Source organism: Diabrotica virgifera, chromosome 4 (genome assembly GCF_917563875.1).
Source record: "Diabrotica virgifera virgifera chromosome 4, PGI_DIABVI_V3a".
NCBI classification, from domain to species: domain Eukaryota; kingdom Metazoa; phylum Arthropoda; class Insecta; order Coleoptera; family Chrysomelidae; genus Diabrotica; species Diabrotica virgifera.
Genome location: NC_065446.1, coordinates 116,928,902 through 116,948,531, shown reverse-complemented (window position 1 = coordinate 116,948,531; position 19,630 = coordinate 116,928,902). Strand labels below are relative to the sequence as shown.

Here is a 19,630-nt window from a genome sequence, read left to right as displayed (position 1 = left end):
TTTCTATTTAATTTACTGCAAAATAGTCTGAAACTATTTTTACGTTTTGATTTTAGGAATTTTCTTGATTTGGCTATATTCTTTTTAGCCTCGATATAGTTTTCCATTGAGGGGATATTTTTAAATTTTTTTAAGGCAGACACTCTCGCAGAGACGACTTCAGCACATGAGTCATCCCACCATGGAATGTGGTATTTGGAATTATTAGGAGGGTGAAGCCAAGGTATTGTTTCATCAGCTACCGATGATATGGAGTTAGTAAAAAATTCGTAATCTTCCCTGGGAGAAGCTAAGAAAATGCTGTTTAAATTGTTATGATAAGTAGACCAATCAGCTTTCTTTAGATTTCTTCTTTTAGATGAATGCGGGGGAGATTGAGGACATACACCTATCTGACATATTATGGGGAAGTGGTCACTAGTTCCAGTATCTGAAATAGTGGACCACTTGCCCACACTGGCTGCCACATCGACTGATGCCATTGTTAGATCTACTACCGACTTACTGCCTTCTGGGGCCACCAGTCTAGTTGGGGACCCATCATTGAGAAATACTAGCTCAAGTTCCTCCAAAGAATCAAAAATAATCCTACCATTGTGACTGTCTCTAGAACTACCCCATGCCTTATGATTACAATTTAGATCACCCATGATTAAAAATGGCTTATTAAGTAATTTAACAAGGGAAAACCAGTTGGATTTGGAGATAGAGTTGTCTTGTGGACAGTATATATTAAGAATATTCAAATTAAAGTTAGGGAGAAATATGAGTTGGAATTGGACATCATGATTGAAGCCTGGATTGGCAATTTGAATTTCCCTATAATCAATATTGTTTTTGATAAGAGTAATTAATCCGCCATAGCCATCCTCTAGATCTTTTCTGATTATTTGATACCCTCTACATCTTATAACATGTTGGTTTGAGAGCCAAGATTCGCTAATAAGGATTATATCTGGGTTAAGGTTTTTTATAAGGATTTTTAGATTGTCAGAATTAGTGTTATACGAACGTATATTCCACTGAATAATAGTTATCGGAGTGTTAGGATTCATTATAAAGAGTATGTTTGCTAGACCAAGGAGTCAAAAGATCTCGAATCCTCAGGCTCGAGATCCTCTATTCCCCTCCGACCCTGGTTTACATTTGTATTGAAAGGTGATACACTTTTGTTTATGCTAGTCTTTAGATCTGCCATATTGTAAGGAATGGAGTATGATTTTGAGTTTATTAAGTCCCCAATGAAGGTCATGACGAGCTCCCTGTGAGATTGGTTCAGCATAGACATGGCCTGATTGAAATCCAAATGAAGTTGGGATAAAGATTGTGAGTTAGTGATTTGAGAATCAGAGTGAGCAGGATTGAATTTTGAAGTCGAGGGCTCATTTATTCTTCTACCTGATGGATTAATAAGTAGTCTTTGGTGGGAGATTTTATCATAACCTGTATTTTCTTGTATTGAAGGTCTTCTTCTTTTTGGTGGAGATTGAGTGACTTGACTAAAAGGTTTTGAATATTGAGCTGAGGCTGCAGACCTCCTCTCCTGTGGTAAGATGCCATTAGAATTATTCTGATCACTATGTAAGGGGGGGAAATCGTTTATGTTTAAAGATAAAATATTATGGATCCTAGGAACCTGCTGACTTGCCTCATAGAAAGATAGATTAGAAAAGGACATTAGATCCTTAATATCTTTTTGTCTGACTCTCTCTCTACAATTACGACTACTTGATTCATGGTCAGAAGATTTGCAGAAAATGCAATATTTTGTACACGTATTAGATGAAGAATCCTCATGAGAATTTCCGCATCTAGCACATTTCTTTTTTCCTCTACATTGGTTCGTAGAATGGCCATAAAGTAAGCAATTTCCACATTGAAGAACAGGGCTGATGAATGGTGTGACCCTCATTGGTAGTTGATATATGGAAATTTCTTTAGGAATAGTTTTTCCTGAAAAAGTTATGCTAATAGTTCCCGTGGAGACAAATTCAACATTTGAATCCACTTGTACTCTCCGGTTCATTCGCTTTACACTTAATATCTTACATAAAGCCAAGTTGGTTTCTGATGCCTCCTTTATTTCTTCCTGTGTGAATCTTTTATTAACTCCCCTTACTAAACCCCTACAAGAAATCTGATGAAATGGAATGAACACGTCATACCCTAGGGCTTCCCAATCTTTCCTCACAACGAAATCGTTGGCTGCTTTTCTAGTGGCAAATAATACCCCTATCCTGTTTTTACCTTTTCTACTGATTTTCGTGATGTCTTTAATTTTTAAAACAGAAATAGATTTAGCTATAGTATTTTTACTACAAAAACGTTATTACGTAGGTCAAAATTTTTGACGTAAGAGAACTGTCAAAACATTAGAATGTGACTTTTCATTATTGCCGTATTTATAATAAACATAGCAATAATGAAAAGTCACATTCTAATGTTTTGACAGTTCTCTTACGTCAAAAATTTTGACCTACGTAATAACGTTTTTGTAGTAAAAATACTATATACTTAACACGTGGTAATCTCCAATTTTTATCCTGACCCTGGACAAATACTTCATAAGGACCTATGTCGGTCTCCGAATATAGTATTTGTTTTTTTCCTTTAAGACTTTTCTGAATAATTGGAGGTTGAGATTGACATTCATGTTGGTTGATTTTATTAGGAGGGTCAGGTGGTGGAGGAGGATCGGGAGGAACTTCTTCCTCCATCTTATGCGGCAGATTGACGAATTTAAAATCTATGCCAGTCGATGCAAATTAGAAATTAACAGGGAAATATAGATAGTTTTGGCCCTTACCCTTTGGATGAGTTTCAAAAGTCGTCCGTTCACCTCGAACGATAATCACAGATTTGTCTATTTTAAGTTTTCTTCCAAAAAATCAAATGTCAAACACAACAAAATTCACAACAGATATTCACTGCGAAAAGAAGCCGAGGCTGTTCATCCCAGCGGACCTCGACTTCTTATCAACGATAAATAAAAAATTAACAAGAATTAACAACTGTTTTCAAACTAAATTAGGTTTGATGAGGTTTTTTTAGCAAAAATTAAAAACTGTCAACTGTGACGTTTTCGAACTCATAAATCCTCTGTTCTCTGTTCTCTCCCTGATTAGGCAATCCAAACCACGTGACCTCTGGTTGGCACACAAACTAACAAAGAGGTTATGTTTGCATCTATTTTTCAATGATTTTTCATTGTTTATCGTCGTATTTTGGATTCATTTGGATTTCGTTTCCTGTTTTTGTGAACTTTATAAACTTTACCACAATGCAAACTGATTATTTAATGAAATTATTATTGGAAACTCCAGATGTTGCGAGAAAGGTAGGCGAAACAATTTTTTTTACTGTTCATTTTGCCCCGATATTTATCAATAATGATGAATTTTGCAAGCAAATAACATTATTTCTTTTATTGTTCTAGATATTTATTGAAGCTGAAAATAATTGGGGATTTAGATCCATACGCAATTCAGTCAGAATTGGATTTTACAGTCCATCAAGTTACTATTATAGATATTTATACATATCTGGTGGAGTCTGATATGTCACAGTTGCTACTCTAAGCAGCAGATGAAAGCATACAAAAGCCTTCAGGCACATAAATATTTTACAGCTGGATTTGTTTTGAATGTAGTAAAAATTGTTAATGATTTCCATATTATTGTTGGAAAGGTATGCCTTTATTTTATTTATTCACCATTAAGAAATATATGGATAACAGTATTAGTGTCTTTTGGATAAATTGGTTTTAAATATTAGATTTATTTACGTTTATATATCTGTATGAAACCAGACATATCATCGTCCTAATCTGTAAACTGCGAACTCCATAATTCTCTGAAAATGATTTATTACTGCCATATATTTGAATTACTGTCATGATTGTTCTAAAATTATATTATATGAATATCTGATTTTAAATAAAATATTCTCAATCATTGTAAAGAACGCAAATACTCTAATAAAAATAAATTTTTGTAGTTGAAGAATTTCCAAAAAAATAAAATGTTTTTTTAGGTGAAGCATTTCCAAAAATCTAATGCTAAACGACTAAATGCTTGGGTGGGGTGATAGCCAGTTCTGATGACATAGCAAATTCACATTGTATGCGTATGGCCGGTAATAGTGAAGTCTGCAGCCATATTGCAGCAATCCTATTTTTAGCTTAGTATGCTCAGGGCAAGACAGACGAAGAAGAACCCAATGTATGTACATATGTTACAGCTACATGGTTTGGAGATAGCAACATATGCATTCTCTGATGAAAAACTAATGAGTTTTGAAACTGTTCAGTCAGAGTGCTTGTTGTGCTCACTAAACGAATTGAAATATAAGATGGCTTTGGCATTGTGTTGCAGCGATATGAAAATGGTTATTCATTTTTAATTATAATGTACTTCATCATGAGTAATTATGTATTGGTCTTTTAAATGTGTATTTATTTTTGTAATTAGTATCAACTTGTAATGATAATATACATTTATCGTTTAAGGTATGACTATGTTTTGACTCTAAAATAAATGTTTTAAAAATCGAATCCTGCCTCTTTCTGTTAGTAACTACCCATGGATATCACAAATTGTGCTTACTGATAGGTTTGTTCGTAGAACGATCAGCAACTCTTGCCAACCATCAGACACATGTGCATTCGTAGTCTATGAATGCTAACTATTAACTGCACAACGCTAACTGTTAACTGCTCATGCATCTGATGGTTGGCAGCAGTTGCTAATCGTTTGTGTCATACTATGAACAAACCTATTAGGTCTGGATCCCGTGTACCAAAAAAATTGATTAATAGCAAGCTGAAAATTTGTTAATAGCTTAACGGTGTCCAGTTGGACAAACTTTGATGTATTGTGACACTGGAACAGGGGTAGTTTTAATTGTGAAACAGTTTGGAAACTCAGATTTGGAACATCAGATTACAAAAACATCCCATATATTTTGTCGGACAGAACATCCAATTGATCTGTTATCCTTTCATTAAATTCTCATGCAAAAATCAGACTGCTATTACTAACCAACATGATTCCTGTAGTTTGACATGGTCTTCGTGTTCTACTCATTAAAATGCCCAGTTGGTGATTTTTTCACCAGTCTGGTTTTTGCATGAGAGTTTAATGAATTGGTAGCAAATCAATTGGAAGTTTTATCTGACAAATTACATAAACATTTTCGTAGTTTGACGTTCCAAATTTTTAACCTGTTCCACAGTTAAAACTTCCAGTGTTCCCGTACATCAAAGTTTGTCGGACTAGACACCATTAAGCTATTAATAAATTTTCAGCTTGCTATTAATCAACTTTTTTTTGGTACGCGGGATCCAGGTCTATATGGAATAAATAAATAACAAAACAAATTCCCTGTCAAAACTGCATTTATTTTGAATAGAATGAAAAACAAAATAATATTGTTTTAACAAAATAGGGGATAAATGTTAAAATTTAGTACTATTAATAAAGTTTGTCACATTGGCCTAAAAATGAATGTCACTAGTTACGTTAGTGTCACATATAGATAATTGTAATAATATTAATAAAATCCATAATTCCTAGCATGAGTGCGTCCTGTTATTTGACAATTTAGTTAGGTGAGGAAACATAAATGAGTTTCTAATACGGCTTTTCATCGATTGTCATTTGTTTCGAGCTTCTGTCAGATGTTGTATAATCCGTGTATAATATTACTATAGGGCTTTTCATTCACAGTCATTTGTTTCGAGCTTCTGTCATGTGTCACATAATATTAATATATCTACGTCATACGTTATTGATATATACCAATGATACAAACCAAAAACGTATGACGTAGATATATTAATATTATGTGAAACATGACAGAAGCTCGAAACAAATGACAATCGATGAAAAGCCTTATACACGGATTATATGACAGAAGCTCAAAACAAATGACTGTGAATGAAAAGCCCTATAGAGGGAACACGAAAAAAACCGATCAGCTCGACTTCCACAGTTCACTACTATACAGATTACAGGCATGTTTTCAGCACTTAAAATCACCACAAACGAAAAGTTTATAAAATAATCAATCTAATGAATGTCTTTAAATACTATATTAAGCTCAAAATCACGACAAAAAACAAATTAAAATTAACATTATTCTGATCAGTTGGACTTCCACAGTTCACTACTATACAAGTCACAGGCATGTTGTTAGCACTCAAAATCACCAAAAACGTAAAGTTTATAAAATAATTAATCTAATGAATGTCTTTAAATACTATATTAAGCTCAAAATCACGACAAAAAACAAATTAAAATTAACATTATTCTGATCAGTTGGACTTGCACAGTTCACTATTATACAAGTGACAGGCATGTTGTCAGCACTCAAAACCACCAAGAACGTAAAGTTTATAAAATAATTAATCTAATGAATGTCTTTAAATACTATATTAGCTCAAAATCAGGACAAAAAACAAATTAAAATTAACATTATCCCGATCAGTTGGACTTCCACAGTTCACTAATATACAAGTCACAGGCATGTTGTCAGCACTCAAAATCACCAAAAACGTAAAGTTTATAAAATAATTAATCTAATGAATGTCTTTAAATACTATACTACCTCAAAATCACGACAAAAAACAAATAAGAAAAATCAATAATTACATTGAGTTTAGGTTAAGAACAGTTTTGTGTGCCAACCAAAGATCACGTGATTTAACTTTGACAGGTTGATGGTGAAAGTTTTGAAGTCATTTGACATTGACATTTCACAAGTGAGGTTAAGTTTTTTGTTTTGGTCTCCCAGATTAATAAACAATAATATGAACTCCCTAGAAAATAGTTGTTGTGTTTGTATGAACAATTTTCTAGGTTTAAATAAATTATCAAAACAAGATGAAAATCAAATAAGCCTACTCTCGAAACTGATTCTCAGTATTCCAGAAATTGTAAGTACTTAACTCAGGCCACCTTACATATTTCCAATCCTATATTTTTTCCATTTAAGGATGTAGTGGTGTCATGTAATTTGTTTGACCATTCCTGTCCATATATCTCTCTCCTGTGCGTGTTATTTTGCTCCTAAAAATGAGTAACCAGTCATGTCCTTTATTTGGTCCTACCATCCCACTGGAGATCTTCTTCGGGATCTTCTGCCCTCTACGTTGCCTTCAACTATCATTCGTTCCATGCCTTCTCTTCTTCTAGTTATATGTCCAAAATATCTCAGTATATTTTGGTTTATAGTTATGGTGAGTCTAGTTTTTATGTTAAGTTCTGTTAGAATTGAATTATTTGTGTGACGTGCGGAAGACCGAACAAATTGGAAGAAAGTTGTACAGCCAGCCAGGACCCACCCAGGGTTGTAGCGCTATGTGATGATGATGATGTGCAGTGCATGATATACGCAACATTCTACAGTAGACCTACATTTCAAATGCCATTATAAGCTTTGAATCAGCTCTTTTGATCGTAAAAGTTTCTGAAGCATAGGTTGCGATAAGAAGTATTAAAGCTTGAATAAGGCTTAATTTGGTGTTTTTGTAATGTCAGTGTTCTTCCATGTTTTTGTGAGTTTGGATGTTGCTGATCTGGCCATTGTGATGCATCAGCAGATTTCTTCTCATTCTCCACTGTTAGTAATAATGGAGCCTGAGTAATTAAATGGTCTGACCCCTTCGTAACCTGCAAAGTTTCTTATCTCTGCTTGGTTGTTTCTGATTTTATCAATAATCATTACTCTGGTTTGCTGTATATTAATTTTCAAACCATATGCCATACTCACAATGCCTAGTTTATTCATAATTTGTTCCAGTTCTTCTGGTGAAGACGCCAATAGAACAGTTTCATCAGCATAACATAGGTTTTTGATTTTTTTACTCCTATCTTTACTCCACCTTGTCATTCCTCAAAAACTTATCACATAATGTGTTCACTAAATATATATTGAACAGAATGGGGGACATTACACATCCCTGTTGAACTCCAGATTTTATTTGAAGTTTTGCGAAACCACATTATTAACTCTTACATTAGCAGTATTACTTACATACAGTTATTTTCAATATATATACAGCCAAATTTCATTTTAGCAATGGACTAATAACTTTAAAATATGCGAGCCTTGTACCAATTTATTGAGTATTGTGTACAACTTCCGTGAAACGTGTTTAAAATCAGAGACAGTTAGAAACCAACAACTTGAGCAGCTGAAACAAGAGGTGTCACAGGTGAACTCATCTCAGGTCTATAATGTTCAAGAGACTAATGAAGAATCTGCTGGTGAAGATAAATTTGATAATGATGATAATTCAAATAATACAAGCGATGAAGAGTTGCTTGATGTAGATGAAGTTAAAGGTATGTACTTTATATTCAATATGTTCTTCATATACAGATACAGAAAAAATTTATAGTTAATATTACAAAATTAGTGAGGTAATTAACGTTATGTTTCCACTTAATAGAAAAAGATCAAAATCATATTTCCCCTTAGTCTCCCTTCCACATTGTGTATTAACGCCCACAATAAAGTGTTGTACAGTGTACAGTTATAAAACGTAATACCTCAACTTACGCTACCCCGACTTACGTGATTTTCAAATGTTGTCAATTAGGCTACGGCTCCACGGGCTGGAAATTGACGCTAGCAATAGCCGCAAAACGAACTTAAGGTTCCGCAGAACGGAATAGGAATAGCCGAACTGTACCGACTACAGGACTTGTGCGTAGTCGGTTCAGTTCGGCTATTCCTATTCCGTTCCGTGGAACCTTAAGTTCGTTTTGCGGCTACTGCTAGCGTCAATTTCCAGCCCGTGGAGCCGTAGCCTTAGGCATTTGAGCGCCACACAATCGCTCGATTATCAATGAAATAGAATTACCGCCCACATATTATTGCTCATCCAATGTAGATATTTGGACTTTTCGCACGAAATCAGCACATCACTAGAATTTATTTTGTACATATTAGGTATTTCTTATCTACAGTTTTGTCTGCGAGTGGGTGTTTGTTATTTTTATGAAATTAGTAATGCGATTAAAGAAGTTGTTAATAGGGATGACGTTGAAGAACTGTTGAATTCCCACGATCAGGAGCTAACTATTGATGACCTCATAGAAATGCATGAGGAAGAACAATACATTGAAGAGCTTGATTGTCTGGATCCAGTTTAAACTGAAGATCAAATAACGGTTGGAAACTTGACTGAAGGTATCAGTTTAATTGAAAAGGGCTTACAAATTTTAGAAAATATAAACTATAACAAAGATCGCATTTCTTCTACCAAACAAGGGATAAAAAAATTATTAGCCTGCTATGAAGAAATTTTTGGGGGAGAAAACAAATCTTCGAGTTGTCTCTTTGTTAGATTTTATGCAGCTGTCTACATCAAAATAAATTAAATTGACAATTTTCTATTTGTATACATAGGCGTAACTAGGGGCGGTTTTGGGGGTTATAACCCCCCCCCATTTGGATGTACTTTGAGCTCTATACATTTAACACCATTACTATTCCATGCCCCCAGAGACCATCAAGTAGGTGTAACCCCCCCCTTAGGATCATGCTGGTTACACATCTGTTTGTATATGCTATTTTTCTTAGCTTCCGGTCCCAATTAAAACTAATTTATTTATATACATACATATGCGAAATTCAACCCTGACTTACGCGAATTTGACTTATCCGGTTATTGCTTGGTCCCACCTATCGCGTAAGTGCGGGGTATTACTGTACCAAGTAATTAACCCGATTGTTTCGATTGAATTCAACACTGTTTAAAATAAGATCTATTTGTTTGAGAAGTAGCTACTAGGTATGACAATAAAAATTCAATATGCTGAATGTTTATGGTACATTTCATGTCAAATCACTCAGACAAAAACTTTTGGATCTCTGATTTGTCTGAAACTTGATTTATAGCGGCGCTGCTTTAAACGTCGCTCACCAGTCGGCGCCATCTTGTTTCAACTGGTGAGTAGCGTTTAAATGTGCTCGCTCTAGTTAGTGACGAAAATTTCCTAGAGAAACAGTTTAAGTGCTGTCAAAGTAAAGCTACTAAAATCTGTTTGTGTAACGTGTGCAAATGTTTTTCATTTGTCATGTGCAACCAGAAGTAAGCTTCAGTGCATCAAAATTTGTGACACACGAATAATTTGCTGTGAAACAAACGAGAAACCTAATGACGTTGAGGAGAATTTCCAAGGTAAACCCGATCTGTGACGATAATATAATTTTATCGTCTGGAGTACGCCAATGAATTAAGTAAAACGTGTTTTTGTACCGTCTTGGACGATATAAAAGTCGGATCGAAAAGCCTAGTTGATTATTCTTGGAGCGTTGATCGAAGAATAATAAACAACAGCGAGGTATAAGAGGTGAGTTTATGTAGGTAGTAGTTCCCGACCATTTTCCTCTGTCGTTTTGGCGAGCTGAGCGAATCCGACAGTTTTCCTCTTACCTATCCTTATACGAGCGGTGATCGTATATCCCTAATGGCTTGATTACACGTAACGAGTACAATGGCGAGACAGCAAATTGTTACTAGACCGAGACAGTGGCGAGGGCGAGAGATGGTTTATACGTATTTGGCAATTTTTGAATTTGGAGGCGAGTCAGTTCAGTTTCGATTCACAAAAACAAGGAGTGGTGTACTTATGGATCATAAAGCTAACACTAAAAATATATCAAACGGCTTATACCACTTCTTATACAAGAATTGGCGGATATATTATGAGAAGGAGATAAGCGTCTTTGGACTATAGACAATGGATTAGACATTAGACCAAATCTCGCTGCTCCCGATGTCTTCGATTCATTGATTGTTTTATTTCTTGTCTATATGTCGAATTTAATTTTTTTTATTTGACTTCTTGAGTTTTAAAGCCAACAATATTTATTTCTTCTACAATCGATACATATGCTGCATCACGTTTTTATTTATTTTTATACTCCAAAGATTTTAAATTTCATAAGCACGGGCGTAACTTATCTATACAATTGAACTAAACTTTTTTGTCCTATCTAAGTTCCATTTGTTAGCTATTTTTGAGAATCACAAATTACATTGATTAACACAAGTCGTCTCTGATGAAGTGGTAATATGCACAGTTACACAGCGAGTGTTGTTTACACATACCGAGTGGATTGGCCAGTATACGATTGAAGGGTGGGAGGTCGAAGACTCGGCCTAGTAAATAGAATAAGATCCGAGTGACTGTCTCGCCATATGACTGGTTCTAGTGCTTGGCCAAGTACTCGTTAGTATGTTTATACCAAACGAACACTCGGCCGAGAACACTGTCTCGCTACAATACTCGTTACGTGTAATCAAGGTTTAAGGGTAAGAACAGAACACGTGGGTCGAGGTGGAGGTGTAGGTCGCGGTGGATGCCCTAGATAAGTCGCGGTCGATGTCGACAGCACATAGCAAGGAGGTCACCTGGCTGTCAGTCGAGCTAGAACCACTATCAAGTGAAGTAGTTTAATGAAATTTGAATGACAAAAAGACTGCTTTTGCGATGTTGTGTCAGTCAAGTGATAATAGTGATGAAATATCACTTATAAATAATCAGATCCTCCTTCATATTTCAAAAATTTACTGAATTTAATTACTTTAGAAATTCAAAAATAAACTGAATAAAAAAAAGGGATTATATAAAAAGTATCAACTCAGATAGCGCAGGTAATGACAACTTGGCTTCGAACGGACCAATCACAGGTAAGCATTCTTGTAGGCCGCGCAGTAGACATCCATGTAAAACAAACTTATTTTATTTTCAAAAGCATCGATGTAAACCTTCTGGATGGCATCGCGCTAAACCTCCACCGCGACTTACTTGCTATGTTCTCTTCCATTCACTACAATGTGTTTGTTTTACGTGGATGTCGACATCGACCGCGACCTACTTGTTCTGTTCTTACCCTAATATGTCTTTTCATCTGGCGAGCTGAGCGAGATTCCCTTTCTTCCCTTTCCTTATAAATTCGTATTAATAAAAGCAATTCCTATTTCACGCGATCGTCAAAATCATTCATTCATGTACAAAATATCGTCACATCGGCCCGAACAGAAAGCTCGATGCGTAGATTATAAATATATTTTATTAACGAAATTAACGAGTAATTAAGGCTAATTATCTTATCTTTTGTATGTTTTGATTCCAAATAAAAATGTCTTAAAAAGCAAACTCTTTTCTTCGACTGATTCAGTTACCTGCAGCCCTGCAGCAACAACGCAACGACCTCGTTACATTGGCGCCCGAGTATTTATTTTAACAGGGTTTAAGACATTTAAACAAATATATTATAAATATGGCGGAATCAGAAGGTACGTTACGCTTAGAAATAGCGGATGAGACGGTAGGCTGGGTATATAAATTAAAGAAAGAGGAATTAAGCAATGTTATGGCAGAATTTAACTTAGATACGACAAGTAAATTAGACGACCTTCGATCAAGAATAGTCTTACACTTACGCTCAAAAAAGACCGGCACCGTTACCAATATCGAAACTGAGGATCCCAAAACAGACGATACACAAACGGAAAATGAACACAGTCAAATAATGGACACAGTTAGAAAATGGGGCTTACATTTTGACGGGTCCAAAGACCTCACAGAATTTTTGGAAAGGCTACACGAACTAAAAACCTGTTACCGGATTCGAGACGATGCATTATTGAAAGCGCTACCAGAAGTATTTAGGGGAAAAGCGATACTATGGTTCCGAAACAACGTCGACTCCTGGGAAAACTGGAACAATTTTACGGAGGATTTTAACTAGGCTTTTAAATCAGCAAACTGGTTAGACGATTTGGAAGACCAAATCAGAACGAGAACGCAGAAAACAAACGAACGGTTTAAAGATTTTCTATTAGAGGGGGGAAAGGCAGTTTTGTTTTAATTTGATTCAGAGTTGGACCACCATCTACAAATAGCTATTTCTGCATCTTATGCTTCATCAGTGTAGCTATGCAGTCCCAACTCTGAATCAAAAATCAAACAAGCCTGCCTTTTAAGGGAAATCACCGCGATGCAGTAATTCCACCTTTGAGACGCAAAACAGCGACATCTCTATGTAGTAAAACTAGGAAGACGACGAAAAGACCCAGATGCAAAGTTTACTGTAATAAAACAATTAAAATAATTGAAATAAAACAATAAACTATATTTTAAATCCAAGACTTTTCGTCGAAAGAAACTGCTTTCTGGTTACATTCTGAATCTTCGGCTTTATAAGCACGGAGACGACGAAAATAGAAGAAAGTAGAAAGGACAATGGTCACGTATCTACTCCCTTTTCGTCTAGGAAAAAGTGCCGTTTCTATTAGAGTTTCAAACGCTAATCAGAAGGTACGGCAAAATGTACAAAACACAAGAATTAAAAAGAATTTACAAAAACGTGTACCCAAATTACAAATTATACATCAAGGAAAAAGATGTCACGTCCGTCAAAGACCTTATACGCCAGACTGAAGAATACGAAACGATTCAAAGCAACATAAGAAAAATAGAGGTAGACAACACTTCCCAAAGAAGAAGCTCCCGTTTAATAGAATGTCCCAGGAAACATCAAGAAACAAACTATTCAACTTCGATAGACGATCATGCTGCTGGAAATGTGGAAAGAGGGGCCACAATCGTGATACATGCCGTTCAACGCCGATACTTTTCAGGATCAATTGTGATACAGTTGTGATACAATTGTTGATACAGGATCAATTGTGTCACATGAATAGATTAAGAAAACAACTCAATAACCCACAGTATTCGGAATGATACAAGAAATTTAAACAAGAATATCAAAAAATTGTTAAAAAAACATGAAAAGGAACACTATGATAATCAATTTACAAATAGAAATAATGTAATGAAGGAAAGTTGGAAAATAATTAATAAAAATAGAGGTAAAAACTGTCAATCAAATCAAAATTTAATATCTTTTAGTAACAACGGTGAGTTACAAAATTATCATAAAGCTGATCAAATCAACAATTATTTTATTATTGCTGTAAAACATAATATATCAGTAGTTGTTAACCGTACTGTACAAATTGACCAATTCAATTCAAGATTCTTTTTATCATTAACTACCGAAAAAGAAGTTATATCTATTGTATTAAAAACTGCTTCTAAAACAGCTGCAGGTGTAGACGAAATTGATGGAAAAGCTTTGAAACATGTTGCCACTTATATAGCTTTACCAATATCTTATCTCATAAATGAATCATTTACATGCGGAATATTTCCAGATGTAAAGGAATCGAAAGGAATTCCTATTTATAAAAATAAAGGATCTGCAACGGATATTCCAAACTATAGGCGGATTTGTGTGTCAAGTCAGTTCTCTAAAATATTTGAAGCAGCCTATGCAAATAGATTAACAGAATATTTAGAACATTTTAAAATTCTTCTTATTATTCAAAACGGGCTTTGGGTCTTTTTTATGACCTTAGTCGTGCATTTGATACGGTTGATCGTGAACTCTTATTACAAAAAGTGCAGGGTATTGGAGTACGTGGTATACCGTACAATTGGGCCCTATCTTATCTAAGTAATAGAACCCAAGTAGTCACAGTGGATAATGTAACGTCGAGGCCACTTCAATGTACGATGGGTGTACCTCAAGGCTCAATATTGGGGCCTTTATTTTTCATTATATTTGTAAGTGAGCTAAACACGTTTTGTTCAATGCCAGATAAGGTTGTTCAGTATGCTGATGATACCAATATTCTCATGCCTCACAGTGAACCCATACAACTGGTGGAAAATACCAATGTTGCGTCTGCTGAATTTAGCACATATTGTAAAAATAATGGACTCAAGCTCAACGTAACAAAAACACATTTTATGCGTTTCTTACCAAAAAACTTAACTCCAAATTCTGACTTTTATTTACATGTGGATGGCAAATCAGTAGAAAGTTATACTACAACGAAATTTTTGGGGGTAACCCTAGATCATAAACTAACACATGATACTAGAGGTAAATCAAATTTTCGACAACCTTTCTCTAGATTAGGTGTATCCCAACATGAACATGAATATGTCGGAATAAAATGTTACAATAAAATAGTCAATATATTAACTCTCAGTAATTCTTCACATAAAGGTTTTCGCCAAACTGCGTATTCATTTTTAATGGACAACACATTCTACAGTATTGATGCATTTTTAAATTTTTAACATTTTTGCAACAATAGTCCTAAATTTTTATTTGTCTTTAAAACAAGTCTTTAAAACAAGCCCGCATCCAAAACGGTTACCGCGAAAATCACATCGATAGGAGCATCCATAAACTTCAATCTCCCGCTCAATCACAACCCAAAGAGTCAGATCCTGATCATACGAAAGCTTTTCTTCCCTATATCAAAGGTGTTACTGACAAAATCGACAGAATTCTTAAACCACGAGGAAAAAAAACAGTATTTACCCCCCAACAAAAACTTTCATCTCTTGTCCGATCCGTCAAAGACAACATTCTAAATGAACAACACGGAGTTTATGAAATTCCTTGTGCAGACTGCCCCCGATCTTACATAGGACAAACCAATCGTAGAATCCAAAATAGGACTTATGAACATTCCATATCTGTTCGCAATTCCGATTCAGTTTCAGCCCTAGGCCAACACCATCTTCATACAGGTCACAAAATTGACTTTGAACACTCCAGAACCATAGCCCCCATCCGCTTCTATAAACAAAGGATTATCCGAGAAGCCATAGAAATCGAAAAACGGCCAAATTGTCTCAATAAAAGAGATGACGGCATCCGTTTACCTTCGACTTGGAGACCCCTCCTAAAGAAAACATCGTCCGCTCCATCTACAAATACAATTCCCGCGGTCAAAAATCTTCGCGCCACTCCAAATAGTCTTCGCGCTAATTCCCACTCCTCCACGTCATCAACAGCCACGTCAGTCACATCAGTCCACGGTATAAATGACCGCCCCAGCGTCAGCAACAACAGTATTGTAGTGAGTAGTGAAGTAGTGAGTGTAGTGTCTGGAGCCTCAGGAGACTGAGACCCCGGAAGCCCTGAAGATGACGTCAGAGAGGACGTCGAAAGCTCGGCCTAGAAACCAACGACGCGGTTCAACCCGGAAGCCGGTGAGTTTAATTTTAATATTAATTCTTTTGTTGATATTGATTTTAGCTTTAAGTTTCATATATATATATATATATATATATATATTTTTTAATTTGGGTTTCTTGGGCTTAGGTTCACAAAGAAAAAGAGATGGCTATGATGTTATGTCATATCATTTAATCGACGTTTCGACAGGAATATCCTTGCCTTTTTCAAGATCATTACGTGACTAAAAAACATTTCGTCAAAAATACAATACCAAAATTTAAGAAAACATTTTGACTTACCCTGCATGTAAAGTTGGCAGTGAACAATAACAATAATAGACGTCACAAAATAAAACAATGTTAAAAACATAGGGACAGACCCACTAGTAGATACATTTAAAATTTAGGTACTGTGTGTTAAAATATATTAAGGTTCAAGAATCATATTCAAACAATATATATATATATATATATATATATATATATATATATATATATATATATATATATATATATATATATATATATATAGCAGGTCTATTTAATAGAATTATGGAAGTTGGACAAATTCCAGACGAATGGAGAAGCAGTATACTGGTACCTGTTTACAAAAACAAGGGAGATATACAACAATGTACAAACTACAGGGCTATAAAACTGCTTAGCCACACCATGAAAATATGGGAAAGAGTAATTGATAGACGGATACGTGAAGAGACCGAAATATCCGAGAATCAATTTGGCTTTATGCAGGGTAGATCAACAACAGATGCAATTTTCATTATAAGGCAGTTGATGGAAAAATACAGGAGTAAAGAAACAAACGCTCATACGGTATTCATTGATCTTGAGAAAGCATATGAGAGTTCCTCGAGAGATTCTGTGGTGGGCACTCAATAAGAAAGGAGTCCCTGGTGAATATGTAAAGATTGTGAAGGATATGTATTAGGGAGTAACGACTAGTGTTAGGACAGGTGTGGGAGAGACTGATAAATTTCATGTGAAAGTAGGATTGCACCAAGGCTCTGTGCTTAGTCCGTATTTATTCTCATTAGTTTTGGACCAGATAACAGCGAAACTACAGGGTAACATTCCATGGTGCTTAATGTATGCTGATGTCGTGTTAGTAGGAAATAGTGAAAGAGACTTGGAACAAAAACTGGAACAGTGGAGACAAGCTCTGGAGGAAAAAGGTTTAAAACTTAGTAGGACAAAAACAGAGTATTTGGAATGTTCATTTAAAGATGTAGCTACTACAAATAAAATGGTATCTTTGGATGGTGAAATGATTGTGAAAAGCAATAGTTTTAAGTACCTAGGATCGGTATTACAGAGTGATGGAGAAATAGATGGAGATGCATGCAGTAGAATTAGGGCTGGATGGATGAAGTGGAAAGAAGCGAGTGGTGTGTTGTGTGACAGAAAAATTCCAATGAAGCTGAAGGGAAAATTCTATAAAACAGCCATAAGACCGGCTATGATGTACGGAACTGAATGTTGGGCAGTGAAAAAAAAAAGAGGAACAACGAATGCATGTGGCGGAAATGACAATGCTTAGATGGATGAGCGGAGTGACAAAGAAGGATAAAATTAGAAATGAGTATATTAGGGGAAGTCTAGGTGTGGCACCAATTCACTCTCTCTGAAAACTCTCAGAGATTCTTTATTGAAAATTTACATGTGGCATTTTTACGACAGTAATATCTTAAAAAAAAAATTAAGTAAAATTTGTGCACCCCATACAAATTTTATGGGGGTTTTGTTCCCTTAAACCCCCCCTAAACTTTTGTGTACGTTCCAATTAAATTATTATTGTGGCACTATTAGTTAAACACATTATTTTTAAAACTTTTTTGCCTCTTAGTACTTTTTCGATAAGCCCGTGTTTATCGAGATATTTTGAATATTTGTCGAATCCACCACATATTTGTATATGGTTAAGTACGGTTATAGAGACCTGTTAATAATCTGAAAATTTATTTATAATTTACATTTTTAGGTATATTTTGAAAAAGAAGCTACATCTCGATAAAAGGTGACTTATGAACAAAAGACTAAGAGACAAAAGTTTTAAAAACACTGTGTTTAACTAATGGTACCACAATAATAGTTTAATTGGAACGTATACAAACATTAGGGGGGTTTAAAGGAACAAAACCCCCATAAAATTTTTACGTAAATATATTGAAAAAGAAGCCGCATCTCAATAAAAACTGGCTTATCGAAAAAATACTGAGAGGCAAAAAAGTTTTAAAAACGTTGTGTTTAACTAATGGTACCACAATAATGAATTAATTGGAACGTACACAAAAGTTTGGGGGGGTTTAAGGGAACAAAATCCCCATAAATTTTTTATGGGGTGGACAAATTTCACTATAATTTTGTTTTAAGATGTTCCTGACATAAGAATTATACATGTCCATTTTCAATAAAAAATCTCTAATAGTTTTCGATATATTGAAAAAAATCGATTTTCATTTTGTAACTTCAAAGGGCTGTAACTTTTTTTGTGAGCACATTTGTACTAAGGTAAGTTAGGTTCAATCGAACTATTTTTGACCCCAGAATGTGTGGTATAATTTATGACCATTCTTTTCGGGACACCCTGTATATATATATATATATATATATATATATATATATATATATATATATATATATATATATATATATATATATATATATATATATATATATATAATGGTGGATATACCAGTCAGGATAGCATTTGACTTTGCATGCCGAGCTGCCCAAAATTTTATTTTTCTAATCTTTAGGGAGGTCAATATCGCGAATGAATCCCGCCGTTACGCTAGCCGCCATCTTGGTTTTAAAGGAGAACCGTTTTTGCTCAATATCTCTGCCATTTTCAACTTTTCGACACAAAGTGTAAGGACTGAAATTGTTGAAAATGCGATTTTCTATAATTTCTTCTATTACAAATGTTTTTGTGCGGTCGATATTTTACGAGTTAAGGGGGAAAATATTGACAGGCTAGATGCACATTTGCGTGTTTTCAAGCTGCGAGCAAGCTACGTGCGATCGCTATCGGTTCGACAATATGTGAGCTGAATGCTGAATTTATTCACTGCACACTCGAGCTGACCCGCGGCGTGCACTAAGTGAGAGGCATGATACTACGACAACCAGAGATAAAGCCACGCGCATGAATAAGCCTGTCTCTCTCTCTTCTACGCCTACGTCACTGACCGACAAACGCCCGGCCAAATGTTCGATTTTTAACTTGGGTTTGTTATTTTTATACAGTTTGCGAAAGTTTTCGGAAAGCATAAAGCTGTATTTTCGGGATAAAATTTTTAAATATAATTAGAAATAGTCATTACTGCCCTTTCAGCATGGTGGTATTATTGTTAGTATTAAATCTTTGCGACTACTCTTTCTAGATTTAAAAAAAGATTTCAACATCAATTATATAACAACATATAATTTAAATCAAGATTGCTTAGAAGGACTATTCTCAGTAATACGTACGATTGGAGGTTTATATGATCATCCGTTTCCTTTGCAATTTAAATACCGTCTTCATAATTTTATTATGGGTCGGAACG

At 35.0% G+C, this 19,630-nt stretch overlaps 1 protein-coding gene and 1 long non-coding RNA gene across 2 annotated transcripts in view; both read left to right on the top strand.

Annotated features, from left to right (window-relative positions):
• The first annotated feature begins 3,126 nt into the window (after nucleotides 1-3,126).
• LOC114324815 (uncharacterized) lies at nucleotides 3,127-4,543 on the top strand. Its single transcript, XR_003651605.2, has 3 exons — nucleotides 3,127-3,337; nucleotides 3,437-3,687; nucleotides 4,033-4,543. It is a non-coding gene; the product is annotated as an uncharacterized LOC114324815 (long non-coding RNA).
• Nucleotides 4,544-6,758: 2,215 nt separating this feature from the next.
• Nucleotides 6,759-19,630, top strand: part of LOC126883124 (gastrula zinc finger protein XlCGF52.1-like) — a 71,202-nt gene continuing 58,330 nt past the window's right edge. The window contains exons 1-2 of the mRNA XM_050648369.1: nucleotides 6,759-6,934; nucleotides 8,078-8,345. Of these exons, the coding sequence (XP_050504326.1) occupies nucleotides 6,809-6,934; nucleotides 8,078-8,345 (394 nt within the window). The 5' untranslated portion in view covers nucleotides 6,759-6,808. The remainder of the gene's footprint in view (nucleotides 6,935-8,077; nucleotides 8,346-19,630) is intronic.